This window comes from Frieseomelitta varia, unplaced genomic scaffold (genome assembly GCF_011392965.1).
Source record: "Frieseomelitta varia isolate USP_RPSP 00005682 unplaced genomic scaffold, Fvar_1.2 scaffold_88, whole genome shotgun sequence".
Classification (NCBI taxonomy): Eukaryota; Metazoa; Arthropoda; class Insecta; order Hymenoptera; family Apidae; genus Frieseomelitta; species Frieseomelitta varia.
Genome location: NW_025110678.1, coordinates 80,405 through 103,897, shown reverse-complemented (window position 1 = coordinate 103,897; position 23,493 = coordinate 80,405). Strand labels below are relative to the sequence as shown.

Here is a 23,493-nt window from a genome sequence, read left to right as displayed (position 1 = left end):
TGAAGAGCTTCTTCCTCCGCGTGGTCTCTCAGAACGTCCATGATGGTCTGCAGAAGATGTTTCATCGGTCTGCCAAGTTCTTCCAAAGTTGCCAAGTCCGCTGGCTCGTGATACATTGCTATAGCGTTTCGCAGTCTGGTCAATGGTTCGCGAAGATCGACCAAAGCTTCAATCAGGTTCTCGTCACTCGGAGGCTCCGAGTACGACGTTTCGATGGCAATTTTGTTCACGTCTCTCTTCAGTTCGTCGACGGTCGAGCTGAGAGCCGACTCCTCCTCGTCTTTCGTGCTCTCCTCGGACGTAGCTGACAGCCAATGTTTCATCGGGTCCAAGGACCGGAAGATCTTATCAGCCAAGCCAAACGTTCGAACCTTTTGTTTCATCGGTTCCTCCCTCTTCGGGATTAGTTTCTCCGCTTCTCTCCTGGCCTTCTTCTTCGACGCCTCCTTCGCGATCAACGGCGTGTCTTTCTCTATTTCGTCGAGCAGCTCCAAAACTGGAAGAAGCACGTCCGTCCTTGCCTCCGTGTCCACCACAGTCCGAATCAGGTTCTTCAGTTTCTCAACCGGGCTCGTCAGATCCTTCAACACCTGTTCCTCTTCAGGCTCGTGTTCTTGGGTCAGCAGAGACCTCTGCAAGCTCAACAGACTCTCCTTCAACAGGGCAACCTGTTCGACGATCTGCTCGTCCACCGGATGCTTCAAATTGGCAATCGCCACTGCCGAAGAACCGATACTCTGTCGCAGATCCTCTATACAAATCGTCAGACTCGAGGAGTACGATGGATGATTCCTCTCTTGCCTCTCCAACACCGAAGATAGAGCAAAATGAACGTTACTGAGACCCTGGTCCACGTTCAAACGCTCCAGAACGTGTTTCGCCGCCTCCTCGGCATCCGTTAACTGAACGATCGTCTTTGGTAACTGAGTTTCAACGTCTCCCAACGTTTTCCAGAGGTCTTTCGTCCGCTTGATCGTTTCCTGCGACCGCGAGTGTTCCAACACTTTCGAAACGACGGTCTTCAACTTCTCTATCGTGATCGGTATTTTACGAATCACAGGCAGCTCCTGGAAACTTCTCTCCTCGGAAGCAAGAACCGCCAGCAGATCCAGCAGCGGTTCCTTCAGATCCATCAGACTGCTCAACGTTTCGTCCACTCTCAGAGTCATGGCCGTGTGAGCGGCGTCGGACACGTACTGCCTGAGTTCTACCAGGCAAGCAGCTACTTCCGACGAGGCGAATTTCTCAGAACTCGTCGCTCCATTCGTCACAGAGTCGACGTCTTCCAGAGTAGTGCTCAACGCTGACTGAACGTCTATCAACGGATCCAGGATCCCGTCGATCAAATTTTCTGGCTCTTCCTGCATCGACTTGGAAGACGCACCCTCCTCCAGTTCGTTGTCCGTTCGAATCCGAACGATCCCCTCGATGTTACCAACCATTTCCAGTATCGGTTGCAACGAGCTCTCGTTCAGACTCGTTATCGTCGACCTCAACTGAGAAACGACGGGCTCCAGCAGTTTGAATATCGTCTCGGAGTTCTCTGCGATGGAGATTGACGTTAGAGCGCACTGAAGGGAGTAAAGAGGCCCTTCCAAGCTCGTCAGCGATTCCAAACCGATCTCTCGTTTCTGCGGTGTTCTCAGCCTTCGGTAAATCTCGTCGACTCGGTCGAAGATGCTGGACAGTCGCGGATCTAGAGTGCCAGCCACGTTCTCGTACGATTTCAACGCCTCTTGGAGACTCGATCTCACTTCCTTCAGAATATCCTGCCTCGGCTCTTCCGCCGCTGTTCTTCCCTCATCCTCCGCTGGTTTCTTCTCCTTCATTCTCTGAATCTCGCCGACGGTCTGCCCGACGGAATCTCGAAGCGACTCGATTAATTTCGTTCGATACTCGGACAATGTGCCTTTCGTCTCGTAAGTTTCCAAAGCGGACCGCAGAGTGTCCAATTTCGCTTTCAACTCGCGCGTCGGTGTGGCAAGCTCTTCCACGATGTTCGAACCACCGTCCACGTTTGCTTTTGTCGTGCAACTACGACCGAGAGCTCGCGCCATGTCTTCTATAGACCTCGAGAGAGACTCGACCACCACAGTGTCCACGGTTTCTATCGTTCCTCTAGTTGGATCCACAGAAACGTCGTTCAAAAAGAAATCCAACGTGTTGAGAATCTCTTCCAAACTCGCGGCCAATCTCGCAGCTCGTTTGTCCGCGGTCAATGCGTTTCTAACGTTCTCGTCGAGCTTGGAAACCGCGGAGATCATTCGAATCAAGGCGATCGGTTTCTCGCCGATCGCTCGCCCAGTCAGCTCGTGCTCGATCTTCGTGATCCCCATTAGAATCTCGTCCACGGGGTCCGTGAGGCTCTCCAAGATCGCGATCAAATCCGTCTTGCGACTCTTCACGTTCTCTTGACGTTCTATCAGCTCCATTCCGCGGAGAAGCTCCTCCGTTGGACCACCGATGGCTTCCAACAGTGAGATTCGAACAGTTTGATTCAACGATCTGTCGCCGGCGTTCTTCAGCGCTTTCGACTCGATGGACGACACCTCTTCGCACAAAATTTGTATAGGCTTGATGATGTTCTCCGTTATGGTCGTTCTACACTCCTCCTCGCTGCCACTGTTCAATTTGGTCTCGAGATTGTCGATGCTGACCAACGTGTCTCTCACCACGAGGACAGGTTCCTTCAGTCTCTTCGTGTTGTCTAACAGTCGTTCTTTGTTACTCTTCGACAGAGATCTGTCCGACTCGCTGGTGGTCTGTTTCTTTTCGCTGGACTTGTCAGCCACGTCTTCCACGTACGGCTCCTCGGTCTTGTTTATTGACTCGATGCGTTGAAGCATTTCGGTGTTGGCGCTCGCTGATCCGCTCCTCCTTCGTTTCCCATCCATCTCGCTACCGATCGACGACTCCTCCGAGCTACCTTTCTCCCTCTTGTGCTTCTTCTTCCGGTGTTTCTTCCTCTTCGGGGCGCCAGTGACTGAGTCGAAGGAGGAATCGCCACCGATCCCATCGTCAATGCTCGAGCCGGCTGTCTTCTCTCCGCTGAGGCTGCGCTTCCTCTCGCGTCCGTCTTCGTACAACTTTTGCACTTGGTTCTCCGAAATCGAGAGCCTCGCCGACGACAGCGCATCGGCGAACGTGTCGCTGTCGTCTTGCTTCAACGAAGAGACCGGCGACATTGGCGACACCGGCGAGAACGGCTCGTCCCTCTGAGCGCTGTGATAACTTTCCGACTCCATTTTTTGACTCCTCTCGCTCTTCTCGCTCTTGGACGAGGAGCTCGATTTCTTTCGCGGAGGTCTCGCCGGCGGTTTGTCGTCCTCGTCCAAGGCGGATCTTTTCAGCGAGCTGCGCGAGTCTTGGTCCGGTGATGAGAAGACGCGAGTTATGTCGTCCATGATGGACACGTCTTCGAAATCGGCCTCCGTGCGAAGATCGTCGCCTTCCTCCGCACTGACGAAGTAATCTGGCGACACGTCGATCACCACTGCTTCCATCAACAGGTTTCCGGAATTCGATGACTCTTTGACGAACCGCATTGGCGGAAGTTCGATCACGTTGTGCTCTGTGAAAGGAGATTTGGGGGAACGGAGAGATGATAATTAATTTTGTTAGTTTCCTCATCGTTGTGAGAATTTAAGAAAATTACATAATTATAATTATTATATATTGTATATAATATAATTATAATATATTACATATTATATTTATAGTATATTATAGTATAGTATAGTATATTATATATGACATCTCGTTCAATTTAAAAATCAGTTTCATTAAATATAATACGCTGTGTATAACATTTTATTTAATTTTTTAAAGAAAAGTTTTATGATTTTCATATTAATATACCTTAATCTTGTCATTTAATGCAGAAATAAAGTTTCTATAAAATTTCGTTCACATCCTCGAATTTGGATCATTTGTTTAAACATAAATTTTCTCCTCCGCGGAAAAAGATAACTACAAGTAACATCTAAAAAAAAAAAAAAAAAGAAAATGCAAGGAATTGACTTACCTGTTACGTGTTCAGATAACTGATCAGCATACATTTCGACGATCTGAAGAGCTTCTTCTTCAGTGAGATCAGGTGTCTCGTACAAACTAACAGAAACTTCTTTACCATCGAAACTGAAAGACACTTCCCCTCGATCGTCTAACGTGACGGAATGATCGGTCTGCGGTGTATCGTACAATTGCGATGTTCTCTCTTCGTGAATCGTTGATAGTGACAGGTTCCTAGCAAGTTCGTGACCGTTTGGTGACTGTGGCTCCTTTGCTTCTTTTCGAACAGGGAATTTATCTGACAAAACATTATTTTGAATATGCTTGGTGGATTTCTAACAGTCGTAAGATTGTTTTGTTAAATCAACGAATAATTAATTTTAATACAAAGATATTAAGGATAATTATATTAAAATTAGATTAAAAATGTGAAATGAGAATAAGAATACTGTCACATTATTATTTCGCCATTTGATTGTGATCATTAAAAATTATATTAAGGATGTATTAATGTAATGTATTAATGTAATTATATTAAGGATGTATCTATTATAATAAATAATTATATTATAATTATATTATATTTATATTATAATTATATTATAATTATATTATAATTATATTATAATTATATTATAATCATATTAAGGATAATTATATTATAATTATATTATAATCATATTAAGGATAATTATATTATAATCATATTAAGGATAATTATATTACAATCATATTAAGGATAATTATATTATAATTATATTATAATCATATTAATAATTATATTATAATTATATTATAATCATATTAATAATTATATTATAATTATATTATAATTATATTAAGAATAATTATAATTAAATTAAATTAAAAATAATTGCACCAATTACAAGTATATTAAAATCATATTAATGAATGTACCTTCAAAGCCGAGAAGAGACGCAGAACTGCTGACAGTGCCCATACAATTGGTCGCTTCGCAAGTATAAGTTCCTAAACAGCAGGTCCCATCTTGTCCAGAAATGATCCTGTGAATGTCTCCCGGCTTCAGTTCGACACCGTCTTTGTACCACTTGAGAATCGGCTGAGGCACACCGATCACTTTGCACTCCAAGTTCACTGCACCCTCCTCCGACAGTATGGCGCGCAAACTTTCGAGAAACTTCGGCTTCTTGTAATGTTTGGGAATGATTAATTTGAGAAAGCAGGAAGTGACGCTTTGACCGTGATCGTTGGTAGCCACGCACTTCCACTCGGCCTGAATTTCAACACAGCGAAATAGTGGCTTATCGATCGATTCTCTCCGGATGTTGCAATTTCCACGTTGTTATTTTCGTGAACGGTTACTCACTTGATCGACGAATTCGAGCGTTTTCACGTCGAGGTGCCAAGTGCCGAGACTCCCCTTGGCAATCTGGTATTTCTCGTTCTCCTCCACTGGCATGTCGTCTCTGTACCAAGCTAGGCTCGGCTCGGGGGAAATACTGACTACAATAATTTAGAGACACACATCAAGCTTCACACTTTACATTCGTGACACTTGGTGTTACAGATTTTTATGTAAATGTAATTCTCTCAAGTGAACTTTCAATTACACAGTTTAATTTTTACCGAATTGAGAAAAGGAAGCAAATTTTCCTTCGTAGAAACAATATAGGATTAAATAAATTTTCAAACATCGACACCAATGCATGAAATAGCTATTGATTCAAAATTAGATGGAATCTTTCAAGTCTCAGTCGAGTGTTTAAAAAAAATAGAATCTCGATTCGTAGCAACAATATACATAGAAAACACTGTAAGTTGGATTTCTGTTTTATCGTTGCGTTTCGTTGATAGAGTGGTATTTTAAAATTTCTGATAAAAACAATTACGAATTGTCCATTATTACCTTGTACAGTAAATCGAAAGTCTTCGTTAATTCTCGCTTCGCAACTCCTAAGACCTTTGATGAAAGTGGGCGGTTGATTCGTGCTTAGAAGTTGCAAACGTTCTTCCTCGTTTAATTGATTTTGTATATCTTCGATCGTTAATTCGGCTGTGCTCTTTGCCTCTCCCATACAATTTCTTGCAATGCAACAATAGGAACCTATTAAGAAATCAGACATGAAAAAAAGAAAAGAAACACAATTAAATATTTAATAAATTGTTGCACATTTGAGAAATATAGGTTGTGCGATCGATACCTAAGGAATTGGTCCCAGTTAATTGGTAAACATCTCCTGGTTTTAGTTCCTGGCCGTCTTTGAACCATCTCAGCAGAGGCGTGGGGAAACCTACGACCTTGCACTCGAACGATACCAAACCTTCCTCCGTTAGGACAGCTTTCAAGCTTTCCATGAACCGTGGTTTCCTGTAGTTCTTTGGAACTTGATGAACAAAAGATTAATTACGCGATTTGATGTAGCTAATAATAACATTATTAATAACAGTACTGTAATAATTAATATTCGGTTAATAAAATTTAAATATTAACTACTTTGGGTCAATTTGGCGATTTAAAAAAGTTTTTTTAAATCGATCGATATGCATGAATGTAGAATAAGATTGATTGAAACTAGAAAGGATATTTTTTTATGTTCAGTCAATTTAAAGATACTTCACTTACTGGACATTGCAACGTAGCAAGTAGTAAACTGTTTCATATCTTCAGCGCTCGTGGCGACGCATTTCCACTCACCCTCGTCCATAGCTTCTACAGGGTATACCTCAACAAAATATCCACCAAGGCCATCTTCCATTACATGATACTTTTCGCTTGGCTCGATACGTCCCTCTTTGTTGTACCACGTAATTGCTTTCGGCCACGGTGGTACTTGGACTGTTGGAACGAATCGAACAATTAAATTTATAACAGCGAATGAATCATCAAACTGTAGATTTTTACTCATTTATGGAAAATTTAAAGACGCAGAGAACGCGCACAATACATAGTAATAATATGTTAAACATAATAAAGTAGAATATTCGACAGCTACGTTTCTTCAATTATAATCACAGACATCCATTCCAATTATTATAATCAGCAAGTTAACCTAAAAGAAAGGAAAGGGGGGAAATACCTTGGCAAGAAAGCCGGAGAGTGTCCCCGATTCTGCAACATTCGTCCTGCAAAAGCTTGATGAAAATAGGAAGAGGGCCAGACGGTGTCATGGAATCTGCTGGCTTTAAAGAACCCTCCCTACTTCCTTTTCCAACCACGTGTACCTAAGAAATTAATTACGTTTATTTCTTCAAGAGCAATTATTAATTGAAGAGACCTAGAAAACACTGAAAGTGCCAAGCGCTAGATTTTTCAAATCGAAGAAGACAGTTACCATTTATTCAAATTTGCAAACACTGTAGATGTTAATTTTATTTGTCCCTAGATTATTCGTACGCAGGGTAATGTATATCAATGTAATACATTATTTTTATTTTCAAGTAGAATGTACCTGGCAATGACTGAAAATTCAGTCAGCGTTTGCCATTTACAGTGTTTTCTACAAGGACTCTTCAATTCTATTGTTGCAAATAATGAATCGATTTACTTTTGAAGAAGAGTATGCAATTCCCATACAATTCACTGCCTCGCAGGTATAAATGCCAAGGGAGGTTGGATCATCGGGGTTGGCAGTTAAAGCGAAGACATCGCCAGCCTTGATTTCTTTGTTGTCTTTGAACCATCTTAGCACTGGTGTAGGTACACCAACTACTTTGCATTCCAGGGACACTGTGCCTGTCTCTGTGAGAAGGGCACGGAGCTCCTCCACGAATTCTGGTCTTTTGTAGGCTTTTGGAACTGTAGATTGGTAAAAGAGAAAGGGAAAGGAAATTAAACGTTTCTAAAGTAAACGAAGAATATATTTAAGAAGAGATTTTCATCCGGAAGAAAGAAATTTGCGATGTTAGTAATTGACGTGAATTTAGAGAAATAAACTGAAGAATAAAATGAAGAAGAATTGTTGATTATTACAAAAATGATGTGCAAAAAGATAATTCGACATTATTGTAAATTTATTATATATCAAAATTATATTACTAATATATGTTGTAAATTTATTAGCCATTAAATTATTATTATTATTATTATTATTATTATTATTATTATTATAAAAAGATTACTCAAAATTTCCTTTCTAATATCTAATAAATAATTGTACTGAAACTCCGTTTGAAAGTACTTTCTATCGAGAAAGGAATTCTAAGAAACTATATTTAGATAAAATTTTCTATTAGAAGAAATTACAAACTGAAAAGACCGTAATTTCAAACATATTTCTGTATTTATTAAATATTTATATTTTACCCTACTTAAGTGTGATAATAAAATAAAATAAAAAAGATGTATATCATGTAATGAAATAAATGAAACAAAATATAATACAACAAAAAAATAATATAAATATTAAAAATTAATAATATTAATAATAAATAATTAAAAAAATGTATATCATATAATGAAATAAATAAAACGAAATATAATACAACAAAAAAATAATATAAATATTAAAAATTAATAATACTGATAATGAATAATAAAATTAATAATAAATATTAAATATTAGAAATTAATAATATTAATAATAAATAATAAAATTAACAATAAATTAAATATTAATAATAAATAACAAAATTAATAATTATTAAATATTAACAATTAATTGTTACAAGAATTTCCTATTATTATTACAACAATATTTCCTATTATTAATTTCCTACATTATTAGGAGACTCTCGTTCTAATTATTGTACAATTCGCTGTTTCTCCGTCCAAATCCCAAAATGCCATCCACGCACGGCTAGCATCTATTTTCGATAATAAGACTATAGCCAGCCGGTACAAATCGAGTTCCGGAAACCCAGGACCACACTCGTAATTTTATCGAATATTCAGAGTGAGTCAGAGACACGTGTTCTTACCAATGACGGTAAGTTGAGAGGTGCAGGATGATCGTCCTCCACGATTTTCCGCCATGCAGGTCCAGTGTCCTTCGTCCTCGACCGTGACAGGTGCCACGTCGACGCAGTAGAAGTTTCCCTCGTGGACGAAAGAGAATCTCGAACCCGCGTGCACCGGCTCGGCATTTCTGTGCCAGGTGATCTGGAATTCAACAACAACGGCTAATTGTACAGAGATCGAAGCCGCGACAAGCTAGTAGCGGCTTGTCACACGTTTTCAGGAAAAAACAGAGGACAAGTAGACACGTTACATATTCTACTTTAACCTTCTGGATCTCTTTTACGTATAACTAAATTGCACATTGTGCTCAAACTTTAGATTAAACTTTCGATCGTGTTTATAAAAATATAAAGTTGGAGTCTATTTTGCGTATAACTAAACTGCACATTGTGCTCAAACTTTAAATTAAACTTTCGATCGTGTTTATAAAAATGTAAAATTAGAGTCTAATTATGAGGGGGGAAACCATCATAATCTTTTGATTGCGTCTTTCACTTTTAAATAAGAAAACTACGGGAGAAGAACGCGACAAGTTATATCTTTTACTGTTAAGTGGAAACAATTTAAAAATTCAATGGCCAAGTTTCAATCTAGTAAAAAAAAAAAAAAAAAACAGCGAAGTTTGATTCTTCTAGATTTGGCCAATAGACGAACGATCGATTCTTAATAACTCCAAATTATTACTTGCAATAAATAATTTTAATTTCAATATCGATCCAGAACAATTGTTTTAAAACTATTACTTGTCTGAACGAGACAACTTTGGATTGCGCAATCCCGGCAAGAGGACACCGTCGCGCGGAAAACGAACATAGGAAAGTTTATGGCGAGCAGTCGCAGATTTAGACGATCTGGGGGCATAGTTTCAGGCCATAGTGTACGCGCGCGCGTAATAATAGTCGTAATACGACGCATAAGACCGCGGTAACGATCTTCGTTTTCTGCTCTTTCGTCTCTTTGAATCTCGGGTCATGGACCTCAGCCGGCTCCTTTTTAGCGCGCGTTTCCCGCTTCGTCTGCCGTCCGCTGTGGAGGAACCAACAGAAATCCGTCGCGATAAGTCACCGTGTGATTCCGGCTCAACACCTTCCGGGTTAATCGCCGACGTTGGCACGGATTCCATCGTTCCCTTACCCGGCCTACCAATTTTGGAACATACCGGGCTCGCTCTTTCTCTTCAAATCTCGAACTCGAGATCGATCGACTTTTTAATTTCTTGCACTGGCCCCTTGCCTTCTGGTATCGAGGCACGAATTACGATTTCGATAGAAGAAGAAAAGGAAACAAGATTGCAGTTTTAAATTTTAAATTCTTGATATCGAAGACGAACAAGTGTAAATTGCCCGCAATCTTTCCGACTGCTTTAAATAATAATAGTTGAAGCAACATAACGAATAGTAATAATTAATGCCAATTTTATCTAAGGAATTGTCTTGCTTAACGATAGTTATTTTCGCGTTAGTATATACGTAGTTACCTTTTGGAAGTATTTTTTGGAGAATTGTTTTCTAACATAACATGTTCCCATCAAACATCTTTTTATAAAAATATATGGATATATTGATCGATAATTAGACTATTTATGTGTATATCTGTAAAAGAAATTAAATTTGCAAAGATATACAGAACACGTGTAGATAATACGCGAGGATATGGAAAATATTTGAAGTAAAACACATACAGACACAGCAACATTGAAAATTAAAATATAATATTTAGGCTTTATTTTTTTTCTTTTTTAATTCATAAGATTTGTTCATTTCTGTTCTATCGTTAAGATTGGTAAATTATAATAATGTAACTCGTTACCATCGGTGTAGTCGAACTCCGGATTTCCACGAGGAATCTGGTCCGGGTGCCAACTTTGACCGCGAGATCAGTCAATCTTCGTAAGAAGGTTGGTGGATCACCCTCCTCCGAAGGTTCGTCGACGCTCAGGTGTATTTTCTTGGAAGATCCTTTGTCGAATCCTTGACCAACTCTCGTAGCCACCAGAGCGTAATGCCCTGTGTCGTCTTTCTGTGTTTGCTTCAGAGTCAATTGGACGACGTTGCCTCTCATTTGTACGCGGTATCGATCGGACGGTATCGGTACATCTCCGCGTAATCTGCAATGAAATTACTTTTCACGCTTAATTTATAAAATATACAACATGAATCAATATATGTGATAATCAAATATAACATACAATGCAATATTAAATAATGTCTACTTATTTGCTAGTTTATTGTATTATAATAATAAATAATAGTTAATTTATTTTCCAGGTACTTTTTAATTATAATTAAATATAATTTTAATTATATATATATATATAATATAATTTAATATATAATATATCTAATATAATTATAATATATAATTATATATAATATAATTTAATATATAATATTATATATCTAATATAATTTTATCAGCAGTTTCAATATTTTATTACTGATAAATTTTATGACACTATTAATTTTCATAAACTATATTTATAAGTGGAAAATAAACGTCATTGATAAACAGTAGTATTTATTGCTGCTGCTGTAATTTATATTTTAATGTCTAATAGTTCACTCGACTTTTACTCCAATATCTCTGTACTGAAAATTTGACAAAATTTGTAATCATCGCAATAAACAACAAAATTTGTTTTTCTAATTTAGTGAACCTTCTATCGTAATGCTATTCATACTACTATTATTCTTGACATCTACTATTCATAAATCATCACATCTTGCAATTAAATTCAATCACCTGACATCACAACTAATAAATTCTTGTCACTTCTTTTCTCCAATCTAATTCATAGAATGATGAAAGACAGCTATCTCGCAGATAACGCTAGTAAGTTTTACGATTTCTCGGTAGAACGTGGGCGAACTATAAATATCCTTGGAATGAAACGCGGGCATTGAAACAACAGACTAATAAAAACGAATTCTCACACTCTATACGAACATTCCGCTATTTTCAGTTTCCTCGTTTTACATAATTTCGTCCTTACGACTCGTATCAACCACCGTGTGACGTGTACGAAGTCAAAACCTCGTGTTCATCAATTAATTAAATAAAGTGAAAAACAGAAGAACGTGACGATATTAGAAATATTATATTATAGTTTAAATTCACCCTAGAACTTGCTGTTATTTATAATTATGATTGTTTCAATATTTAGAGGTATTTTTGCTAACGATAAGGCGAAACTCCTCCATATTCTTTTTTTAAATTAAAAATTTAACTGGTCGATTAAAAGAAAACACAGACGAATCGATTGCCAACGAGAAAGCAGGGAGGAACACTTTCTAACGGAACGAGGTCGGTTTGGTAATATCCAAATGCCAGTTTGTCGGGGCGATGGCCGAGGTCCAATCAGACCAGTCATCATCCTTCGTGCTCCTCTACCCTTTAGTTTAGTTTTTCACGAACGAATTGTTTTTCTCATTTGTGGTTCTAAGAAGAAATTCTTAAAGCGTCATAAGTCGATTGTTTTTCTGCTACGAGGACCAAGAAAAATTTTAATTTCTGAATGTAGTAACGAAGCGAAAATTTAAATACCCTCTTGTGGACCCCAACAATTCCACAACAGTTATGCTACTACATGTTCTGAAATTAACCTTTTAAGTACTAACGTCATATCGACACCTATATAATATCTGAGAAAGCCGAATGTCCGATATATCGACAGTCTCTCTCTCTCTTCTTGTTTTGAGTCTTTAATTTGATTTTTTTCATTTGATTAACTTTGAAAATATAGGAAATACAATAATTTATGTGAAAACGTGTAAAATTAAACTTCGCCTGGCGATTTAATTCTGTCTACTAGCGATGTGGAAACTTAACCTGAGTCACTCACGTCATCTGAAAGAAATTTCATTCATGATTTCTATTCTTCCCAGAGGAACCTTCTAAAGATTTGACTTAAAAATTGTAATAAGGGTTTCATTAAGTAATTGAAAAATTTTTTTACATTTTTGGAAGCCTAGAGCAATGACAAAAATTGGTCATGGACAGTGAGATTTTCTAGTGACAGTTGCCCACGGAGAGCTAACTTTTTCACTGGTTTATCTTCATCACACATTTTTCTGATAAACCTAGAAAAATAGATCTAGTTATATTACTTTCTTTTTAACTTGCGTTAATGAATCTTCTACCCTTATTGTTAAAGAGAATATACAGATTAATGAAGTCTTTAAGATTTCAACTCTCGTAACTACGATTCATATAGACTTTGGGTTTCATTTTTATCTTTTTGCAAGATAAAACGAATCGATCGTCGTGAGAAAAATCTTCGTTTTTGTACAATATGTACACCTAAAAATTTCGCAAACTCGGGGCGCGTGCATAGGCGCCTCCCCGACAACGACGCGCGTTCAAGCCCGATGACGCAATGTCTATTTTGTCTAGCCGAGAAACGAATTCTACGTTCTGCAATCTCGATCGATCTTTATCGTCGTTTATATTGCGTAGACTGCAAGATACTCGGTAAAAAGAAACAAATAATATCGAAGACTGACGGGATTTTCAGGGAAAATAGTACGAGTTTTTCGAATCGTACGATTGGAGAACGATTCGTGGAATTTGACGTTTGCAAGTCTAGATTCGAAATTTAATTAGATGCTGGCATTATTTATTCATGTAGAATGTGCACACGACAGAAGAAAAATATATGTAATGATGTGATAATAATATAATAAAAAGGATATGTAAGAATATTTATTTTTTTTAAATTTGTGCACCGACACCAATATGATTCATTATAATTATTTTATATATTATTATATATATTTTATATATTATATTATATATTAAAAATATATATTTTATATATAGCATTACTGCTATTGAGAACGTTGAGAAAATATTAATTTTAAGAACTGTACCTTCCAAAATTGCTACTCAATCAACAGTTTTAATTATGTATAAACTATTTAGTATAAACTAAAACTAAACGGATAATTATGTATACACTATTTAGTATAAACTAAAATTAAACAGAATCTAAAACTCACTTACACCGATACTTTCTCCAAGTAAAAATAATTCATATAGAAAATTAATTCTTTGATCATTTCGTCAAGGATATCGTCAAGATTACGTTACATCGTATTGATTCATGCTTGATCGCGTTGACTGAGACAACATGAAGATGAGAAGAAGAAACAAGTGGAAAGACGAGGAGTCGTGTCGCGGTCGAACTGTGCCCAATTCCCTTACGTCCAAACGCACGCTGTGGTTGCACCACTGATCTTTCGCGTTGCGGCATTTCTAGATCGTCGCGAGATATCTCAATGATCCGAACACTGTAACCACGGCCTCCGAAAAATCTGATCGATACTCGCGTTTGCCGCGATCCCGCGGCCATCGAACAACAAAGTTCTCGTCGCCATGCTTGCACGCCTGAATAAAAAGGCGACGAAAATAGGGCAGTAGAGCAATGCCAAGAGTTTGAGGCGTTCTAGATCATTTGTTTGCCCGAAATACGTTGGAAGCGTGCAACCGATTTTTATTTAGATGCCTTTAAACGACAAAAACATTTTGCTTTTCTCTTCGATCGCTCGAGAATCGTGCGTATTTTATAAAAAATAGTATTTCATTTTACTGAATCAATGATATCTTATTCGTTCGAGCTTCGTTAGTAACTTGTCATACCTGTGTTATTCGAGCAACCGAAGCTCAAGGTTTTCCCACGAAAATAATTCGACATTGGATTTGGGATTGGTTTCTAGGCGAGAATTTTATACAATGAAAATTCCATTTGGATTTAATTCTGATGACACACTCGGGATAGTAGCCACTTTGATGAGAATTACAAATGAAGAGTATCGTAATTTTATTCAATTAATATTCATTTTCGATTTTGTGTTTTGTATGAGAAAAATTGTCACCAATAATTCTCTTACATTGCTGAAAATTATGTTGATTTTCCTCTAGTTTCCATTCACAAACTAGAACCTAGTCAGTGAAGCTTCCAATTAAAGTTTTCAATTCAACAATATCCTACATTCTGCTAATATCAGCGACGAAAACAAAAGAGAAATCAAACAAATTCCAACAGTCAAGATTCAACGTGCACAAAAATATATAGAATGTCAAAGAACACAGCATTTCTTGGAATTCGTTTTCAATTTAAATCGTATTTTTGCCACGTTTACAAAAAATACAAATTACGCGTACAGTAGAGCCCATCCATCAAAAATATCCAGCAAATAACTCTAAAATCCTACCGGTATCCGGAACGGTTCCTGAACGAGCCGTTAATGGCGGATTTATTGCCATCGGCGCACTTGCAACAGTCACTCCCCATGTCACGCGTCCGCTCAACGCACTCTTCCTCCTTGAATCAATATTCACCACTCGCGATCACCAATGACAATCACTGACGTGAGTTCGTCGAACCAACGGGGGCGAAAGTTCCATGCCTCGTGCACGGGGGATCGAACAAGGGGGTTGAAGAGGCGGATGGAATCCAAATCGATGCATCGATTCTTCCTCGTACTCCGACTGATCAGCTCGGATCAAACAAAATTCCGATCGGCATTCGTTCGATCGACGATCTCGTCCAACGTTGGCATCGTCGTTCCGTTATTTATCGTCGACGTGATATTGCTCGGCGTTCACTCGGTGGCAAGCGTGCAAAAATAAATCCACCAGGCGTTCTTTCGTGTCGCACGACCCTGACACGTCTGTTCGATGACTTCGCTTCGTCTGCGCCGATGACGCTGCTCGTCATTCTACCAAACAGCTTCCGGCAACGACAACTCCAGCTGGACCGCGAAACTCGCACCAAATCACTGATCCACTCGTAATCCACTCTGTTCTTCTCCCTTTCGATCAGTTGCGAAATTGGTGTTTCTTACATCTTTCGTTCGACATGGAAATTGACTCGCCTGGATGTAACAAGCTGGCACGATTATGTAAAAATACTGTGTATGCAAAAAAAAGGTACTCGAGGAAATGGTTGGTCTCGAACTCTAGAGGGGGGGTAGCGCGCGATCGTCGTGCGATCTGTCAGCCATCGATCCCTGGTTCGTTCCTCTAGACCTCTCTGTTCTAATTAACGGCCGATGCGTGTAAAAGTAAAACGAGTTCGAAGAAAGAGAAAGAGAAAGAAAAAGAGAGAGAGAGAGAGAGAGAGAGGTCCGAGCTGATTTTTGGCCGCTCGTCGATCGTCACGACGCTCCCTCGGAAGACTGATAGCAAGATGCCAGCGCCAGATCGTCCGCGCCCGATTTTCCACCTCCACATCCGCCACCTTCCGCTATAGTTCCGAAAGGAACTACGAGCAACGTGCCGTGGCAGCATCCTAGAGTCGAAACGGACGGGGACGCAAGGAGCCAGCGCCACCACTTTCGCGTCATTTCGCGAAAATTTTCGAGAGCCTCGGTCGAATTTAGATTGCATCGGGACAGAGAGGGAGGGAGAGATTCTCGAAGAGAAGAACGTCAAAAGTTCGTGTTCAGAGTTTTCGTAACTCGCGAGAGGAACGTGAACTATGTTTCCGTTGTCGTAGCGTCTGAGGGGTTAGGGGGCCAATTCGCTGATGAAAGGAATCGATCGTTGAAAGTTACAGCTTCGAATTCTTCGATATCCAGATTTCCAGGAACAATGCAGTTCCCCTTATGATTTTCGTTTCTCGAATAATGATGAAAAAATATTTGGAATTGTTTCTAATTTTCTGACTTACGATTAGACTGATCCAGATTCTAATTACAGAAAAATCCAGGTATTATAGTTTTGTGGTGCAACAAAGACGTATCAATTCTAGTCGTATCAATTTTGATTCTTCGGAGTAAAGTTGTTGTAGATTACTATAAATTACCGGTAGCGTTTCAATGTTGCGTCATCTATTCGTTGGAATAACTATTATAAAGTAAATTATAAAGTAAGGAGTTAAGATCACTGTTTGTTGCACGTTTTGAGTACATGTGTCGATAATTATTTCGTTTGTCAACTATCTCTCCAATTATTTCGTAAGAAACAAATCTGTTTGACATTAATTTCTAATTCTGATACGATTTTATCTTCTGTTATTTACATTTAGTTTTAAGAAATTTTCTCTTATCGAGGGCAAGATGTCAACTAAAGATCCATTTATGACATCTTAGTGATATAACTTGGAAAAAAATTATTTCGATAAAAAGGAAAACTAGTGTCAAATTGTATCATTATGATTATTATTACGTATACTGTGACGTGCTGTTTTGTTTTACGTTAATAAGACAGTATGATACGGTAAATGGTAACTTTTCTTCGACAAGAAGCATTAATAACACGATAATAATACGGTTTCTTCGACGAAACGTTTCAATTTAACAGATGTACTCGAGGAGAAGGACTCGGCAAGCACAAGTGAAATGAGTCAGAAGACGAATCGTTCTGAAAAAAAACAACAATTACTACCATCGATCCGTCACCCTTGTCTTATTTAAGCAGCGAGGCTAGATGAGGTCACGTCTTACGTTCCTAAAATAAGCGTTCAATGATTATGCACCCAATCTTTCACTTTCCTAAGTAACTTAATACATTGCTCATTACTAGACCGCGGATGTTTATACACGTAACATGTGCAAAAAGCATTTGCAAATGTGTAAGAAAAATATGAAAATATTTTGCCTGTTTTTCGTGCATATTTGCCTATTGTTCTTGCATGCTTGTATATTTATATATTTGCTTATTGTTCGTGTATGTATTTGCATATTTCTCATGTACATTTGCCTACTTTGCACATGGCTTTTCCCTATGAATGAAACAAATATAAAAGTAACAAATGAAATAGATATAAAAGCAATGTGTACATGTTTTTTAACAAGTATGCAAAAGTCAGATCATTTTGCACATCGCATGTATGCATTTTCTTAAGCATTCGAAGTCTAGTCATTAGGAAAGTGATTATCTTCGATTCAACATACACTGAAAACTAACTCTCATTGATAAAGAATGAGATTTCGATTTTCTATTCAAGACTTCCAACATTCCACATTATGAAAATTTCGGTACTTTGGGATTAGTTCAAGTTTATTTTTATAGCGGTCACTTATTTAAGAACCACGTGCTTAATAAGTAAAATCTTTAATTTTGACAGTTGGATGTTGGTTCAAGATTATCGAATTTAAATTTTCCAAATTTGTTAATCGCTAAATTATGTGTTGCTCTTCTTTCTGTTTCATTTAAAGAAGAAAATTATGCAATTAAATACTTTCCCTCTCTCTTCATTTAGTTTCAGTAAAAGGAAACTAATCCACTACTTGTAAAGTGTGCAGATTCTTATTCATTTGTAGAAAATTAAAAAGTGTACTTTCACAGAATCCATGTCATATAAAAAAATATAATTCTCTGTATTATTATTATTTTTATTAAATATATTTCTAACATTCGATACATAAGAGAAGATCATCTATTCTTTTAATTATATTTTCAGAAACATGAATTTGCGTAAAAATCCACAGTCTAACATAATTAACTAATTTCTCTAGTTTCACTTATAAAAATGGCATAAAACTGATCTGCATGTAATCTAGTAATTATTAGTAATTACTCCTTTCCTCCTTTCTTTAGTTAAAAAGAATTTAACAAAGATATGATCCCTCCCCCCTTCACTGCTGACGTGATTTGAAAAATTTGAAAAAAGAATGACTTAGCTACGTCCCTGGCATTGGAAAAATTTACACGAGAATTATTACGCGAAAATTCGCGTATACGAAGTTACACGAGACGGCGGTGTAATTTGGTCCTCCGCGAAAATTAAGTGCGCGACAGCTCGAAATAAACTGCGTTTGATCCTTGGCACGTTTCAAGGTTTCCACCCGAAATTAGGGCCAATAGTCGAGAATGAACGATAACAAGTAAACGACGATGCTCGATCATTGTAGTACGAGACGAAACAACGCACTGAGGTCGTGAACTTTTGTGTCGCTACCAGTTGCGTCGCTTCAACCCGCGTTTCCAACTTCCGATATCTTCGATTCCCCTTTCAAGACTATAATCGTCCCTGTTAAATAATTTGTGACCGTCGTACTTGCATTGAGTCAATAAATTTACGCAAAGGATAACAACCAATATTTTTAATAACGAAATTCTATGTAAATGTAACGACTATCTTCAATTATTTATCATACATAAAATATTGTATGCGTACTTAAATGTAGTCTGTAAACAATAAAATTAAGAATTACAATTAGACTGTCAATGTTTATGCATTTACAAGAAATTTGAACCCTCTACTCTCCGTGTTACTCACAATGTTATTACTATGTTTCTCTGTCATTAAAAAAATTTCTTAAATTTGGGGATGTAAACTGATTTATCTGACTTTCTTACTGTTCTTGAAACATTAATCGTTTAACCCAAAAAGAATAAAAAAAAAAAAAAAAATCAAGATCGTGAGAAGAAAAATTCCACGGGTGAAACAAATTTCCATTTAGTTTCTCCGCTCGTGTGAAATACGAAAAAATTGCATAAACGTTTGCGGCCTAATCGTAACGAGGCAAAGGTGTTTGGTTATTACCGAGCTACTGAAATTCGTTACAAGGTTAGCGAAATCTTATAATTAGAATATCTATGTTACAAGGTTCCGAGACACCAAGAGAAAATACACGGAGGGAAATGAAGGACTCGCGTTCTGAAGCTTACAGTTCGTATCGTAGCTCGTCGAAAACGTCGGACCACCGTAGTTTCGGTTCGATGACGATGTCCTCGCCGACTCGTCCCTGAACCGGAAGCACCTGGTCCGGCTCCAGCCATCGTGGCGGTCCTTTGGCTTTCGCCGCTTGATCTGCAACGAATTGCATAACGAAGTGAGTCGCTACTAGCTATGAAAATACATCCTTCAACGTGTGACAATATTTCACGTGTGGAACGAGACGTGGCCCCAAATGGAAAACACTATATATGACATCGCAACGTTGTTCGACCGTAGGCGAAAATTTATTGTTCGCGAAAGGCTACCTGGTATTTTTGCGCTCACGTGGTTTCTAAAATGCTTAGAAAAACAAAAGTGTATGCATATGTATGCATATGTATGTACAGGCGAGAATCGCGGTCGTAGTATGATTTATAAATATATTTGTGGAAATATTTTGTGAACGTGTTTATAAATATGTTACACGAATTGTTTATGTTTAATTTGTTTGAATATATTATTATACGCGTCGATAAATATTTATGAATAAAAATCTTAATGATTTTTCATGATTTTATAATATTCGCTTACATCAGGAAGCTTCAATTATTTATTAAAATAAATATGTAAATATGTAAATATATAAATAAATATAAATAAATATAACATAAATATATAAATAATTTATGATTTATATATTACAGTTATATAAATCATAAATATCAGTGAATATTAAAACAGTTAATTATTTAATATATTAATAAGTCGCAATACCTAGTGACTAATTGTACGTTTGGTAAGTATGATAGTTACACTGCTGATCATAAATTACTCATGACATTTGTTGGAAAACTGAAATAGATTATAAAATTATGATATGATGAAATGAATTTTAGATTTTTACAATGAATACATAAGACTACCAAGAAGTACTATAAAAAATTTATTGCTACGAAAGATTCGATATATTCTTCCAAGGTCCAAAAATATATCGCGATTACTAGAACAAAGTTCTCACTTAATTAACTATAATTAACTAAATAGGTGATACTCCGAGAATTCGAAATACACTAAACACAAATTTTTCAAATCTTCACTCGCACCGCTATGATTTGCCACGCTGATCACACCGAAGAGACAACACGCGCGCCGTATGTAAATGACACCGTACATAATGAAGAAAGAGAGACAGTGAATGTCGTTTAATTCGTCCGAAATATCGATAGATGCTCTGATACTTGCGGCCGGCAGCGTAAATATAGATATTCGAGGGGAGAAAGCAACCAAGATGGAAACCACTTAAGAAAATAAAACCAGACGCGATTTCGAATTCATGTTCACCGTAAGAAATTCGTATTTGTAAATTTCGTCGGTCTCTTTGATGATCTCGCGCGAGGGAATCCCGAGCGTTGCGTGTTTCTACTGTGAAACCCGGCAATACGGGTAAATAAATACTTTAAAAAATAAACATGGCCGCGGCTGCTTCGGACACTTGGTTCCGTTCCCAAACACCGACGCCGACGAACATTTTTCCCGGCTATGCCTCTTCTCCGCGCTGCGATTGTAAATCCGGTCTTTTAACTCTTATTTTTAACGCGGATTTCGTTCTCGTAAACGTAAGCCTCGTTATTACCGGTCGCTGGAGTACGCGGCATGCATAAATCCTGACTTTGCCGCTAAACTCGGCCGAGACCACCAGCGGCAAGATTTTTATGTAACAACCGATCGTGAAACTAAACCTATAACCGATGTTAAACACGGTTCAACGTTGCTCGTGCAACAGCAACCTCCACCTGGCAGCCAGCGGAAAGATTCAACGACCAGTGATCTAAACAAATTTCGTCACTCGACGTCATCGATCGAGGATCCATGATCCATCTTCTCACCGAAACTCGACGAAGCAGAGCTTAGCTTGTTGGAACTTCGTTGATTTGCGTTTCTTAACTTTAGGCAACTGCGAATTTTTTTAGATGTTTGTTAGGTAAGATATGTATGTCGAAGTTACGGGAGTTCGCGTGTCGGAAGGTAGCAACGGAAGATGCGATTTTGAAATTTTTGATAACAAAACTACTCACGCGTTTCTGGTTCAAGATTCATTGAATTTTTCGTTGACAAGCTTGATGCTTATGGACACACATTTTGAAAGGCAATAATAACACACGACGTTAATTGTAGATCTTTTTATAATAATATTTTCTCTCTGTGAGATCTTTAAAGACTTTCTCGCATGTTTCTTTTACGCGAAATTTGGTGAATTTTCGATCTAGAAATTTAGAAAAGTAATAATGAAATTAATTTTAATCACAGACATCTTTCTTGAAATATTCTGCATCGACTTTCGGAATTTTTCGATAATTTTAAAGCTTTTTGCGTACTTCTTACGCAAGATTTACCGAATCTTCCATTCACAGTTCCAATTTTGACTAATTTTCGCGCTTGAAAAGATAAAATGAAATACATCGTCACGGATTTCTTTTCAAAAATATTCCAGCACATTGACTCGTGCATCTTCGACAACTCTGAAGAATCCCACACGTTCCTTTCAAAATCAAAATTCATTTGATCTTCTACGCACAGTTTCAAATCTGTCTCCAATTCACTCCAAATTGTTCTGTCAGACAGACAGAATTTTCCTTCGGAAAATATTTCACCTCTACTCGTAATCTTCAACTCTGGATCGCATCTCACACATTCTCTACAACTATACAAGATTCATCCAATTTCGATTCACGTTTCAAAGAATAAATCGAGACACGCTCATAATCATTCTTCCTCTCCTCTTTCTCAAATATTCCGATCGACATCGACTCCGATCTTCGAACTCGAGTTTCTTCATCGACACTGGATCCGAATTCGCGTTTCGAGAGGAGAGACCACGTACTTCTTACCTGTTAAGGTCATCTCGTCAGATGATACGAGAGCCGATTCTTCCTCGCATTGACATCACTCGCGAAAGGGAGGCACGTTGGTGGCGGTTTCGATTCGAGGAAAGTGGCAACCTGCACGTTGTTCCGGTCGCGGGGCTCCGGCGCCTCGACCGCCAAAGCTTCCGTTCCTTCCCTCCGGGCGACCTCTTCTTCACTCTGGTGACCCGTGGCACAGCACACCCTGTGCGCCACGAAATCTGACGGCAGGAGGCCCTGCTCCGGTCTAAAATCGTCTCGACACGCCACTCTCGGCTTCGTCGTTTTAACGAAACGCGCACATGCGCCGTTTCAACGCAACGCTCCGTCCCCGAACGCCTCTTTCTCCCTTTCTCTCCTTTTCATCGGCACGCCCCTCTCGCCCCTCTTTCTCTCTTGGCCAGCTATCTATCCCTGATGTAACCCGGCGCATTGCTGGTTTTTTATCTTTGAATAACTTGCCCCGTCTCTTCACGGTGCGCCCTCACCTTTCCCTTTTCTCCTTTCTTTCTGACCGTCTGAAAATATCGAACGTCGAAGTATGTATATACCTTGACTTGCCGATATGTATAATACATGAATACGGAAATATGAAACGAGTTATTTTGTAATAGTCGTTGGTCACCCAGATGGGGGGGGGGGGGGGGGTTGAATAGTTCGAAGTAAAATTAATTAATGTAAATAGAAATTAATTGCAAGTATAAACGATATATGGCTGAGTTATATTGGACAATTTTTCGGTTCGATGTTCTTTTTGTGTGCGAGACAAAAATATTGAAAATGAATAAGTATGGAATTAGTAGATAGAACGTTGAGCCTTTAGGCTCGTTGTCAGCGACGATGACTGTGCACAGATCGATTGAAACGGAAACAACGAAGGCATGCATGGTTGCAATTTTTCAATCATCATCATCGTCGCGATTATGATTTGAAGGCTCGCTTTTGTGGTAAAGTCGAACGTCAGACTTAAATAAGGAACGGCAGATTCTTGGCTAGCAACGACGTAATTGTCACGATTCAATGAGAAACTTTCC

General features: G+C 38.3%; 1 protein-coding gene across 1 annotated transcript; it reads right to left on the bottom strand.

The window, feature by feature from the left end:
- Positions 1-28: 28 nt before the first annotated feature.
- Positions 29-22,716, bottom strand: LOC122536939 (muscle M-line assembly protein unc-89-like). Its single transcript, XM_043669728.1, has 14 exons — positions 22,445-22,716; positions 19,568-19,709; positions 10,760-11,057; positions 8,911-9,091; positions 7,539-7,789; positions 7,071-7,215; positions 6,617-6,829; positions 6,195-6,377; positions 5,900-6,097; positions 5,360-5,496; positions 4,930-5,266; positions 4,065-4,309; positions 115-2,912; positions 29-47 (listed from the first exon to the last, which is right to left on the bottom strand). Exons 1-14 carry the CDS (start codon positions 22,455-22,457, stop codon positions 29-31), a joined length of 5,160 nt encoding a protein of 1,719 aa, XP_043525663.1. The 5' UTR covers positions 22,458-22,716.
- Between the last annotated feature and the right edge of the window lie 777 nt (positions 22,717-23,493).

What these genes read in the sequence shown, in the direction of transcription:
- LOC122536939 (XM_043669728.1), bottom strand. An exon ending in TTGCATACTCTTCTTCAAAA is followed by an intron (nt 7,216 to 7,538) that starts GTAAATCGATTC and finishes TTAATTTCTTAG; the next exon opens with GTACACGTGGTTGGAAAAGG. An exon ending in CTTTCGATTTACTGTACAAG is followed by an intron (nt 5,497 to 5,899) that starts GTAATAATGGAC and finishes AAATTATTGTAG; the next exon opens with TCAGTATTTCCCCCGAGCCG.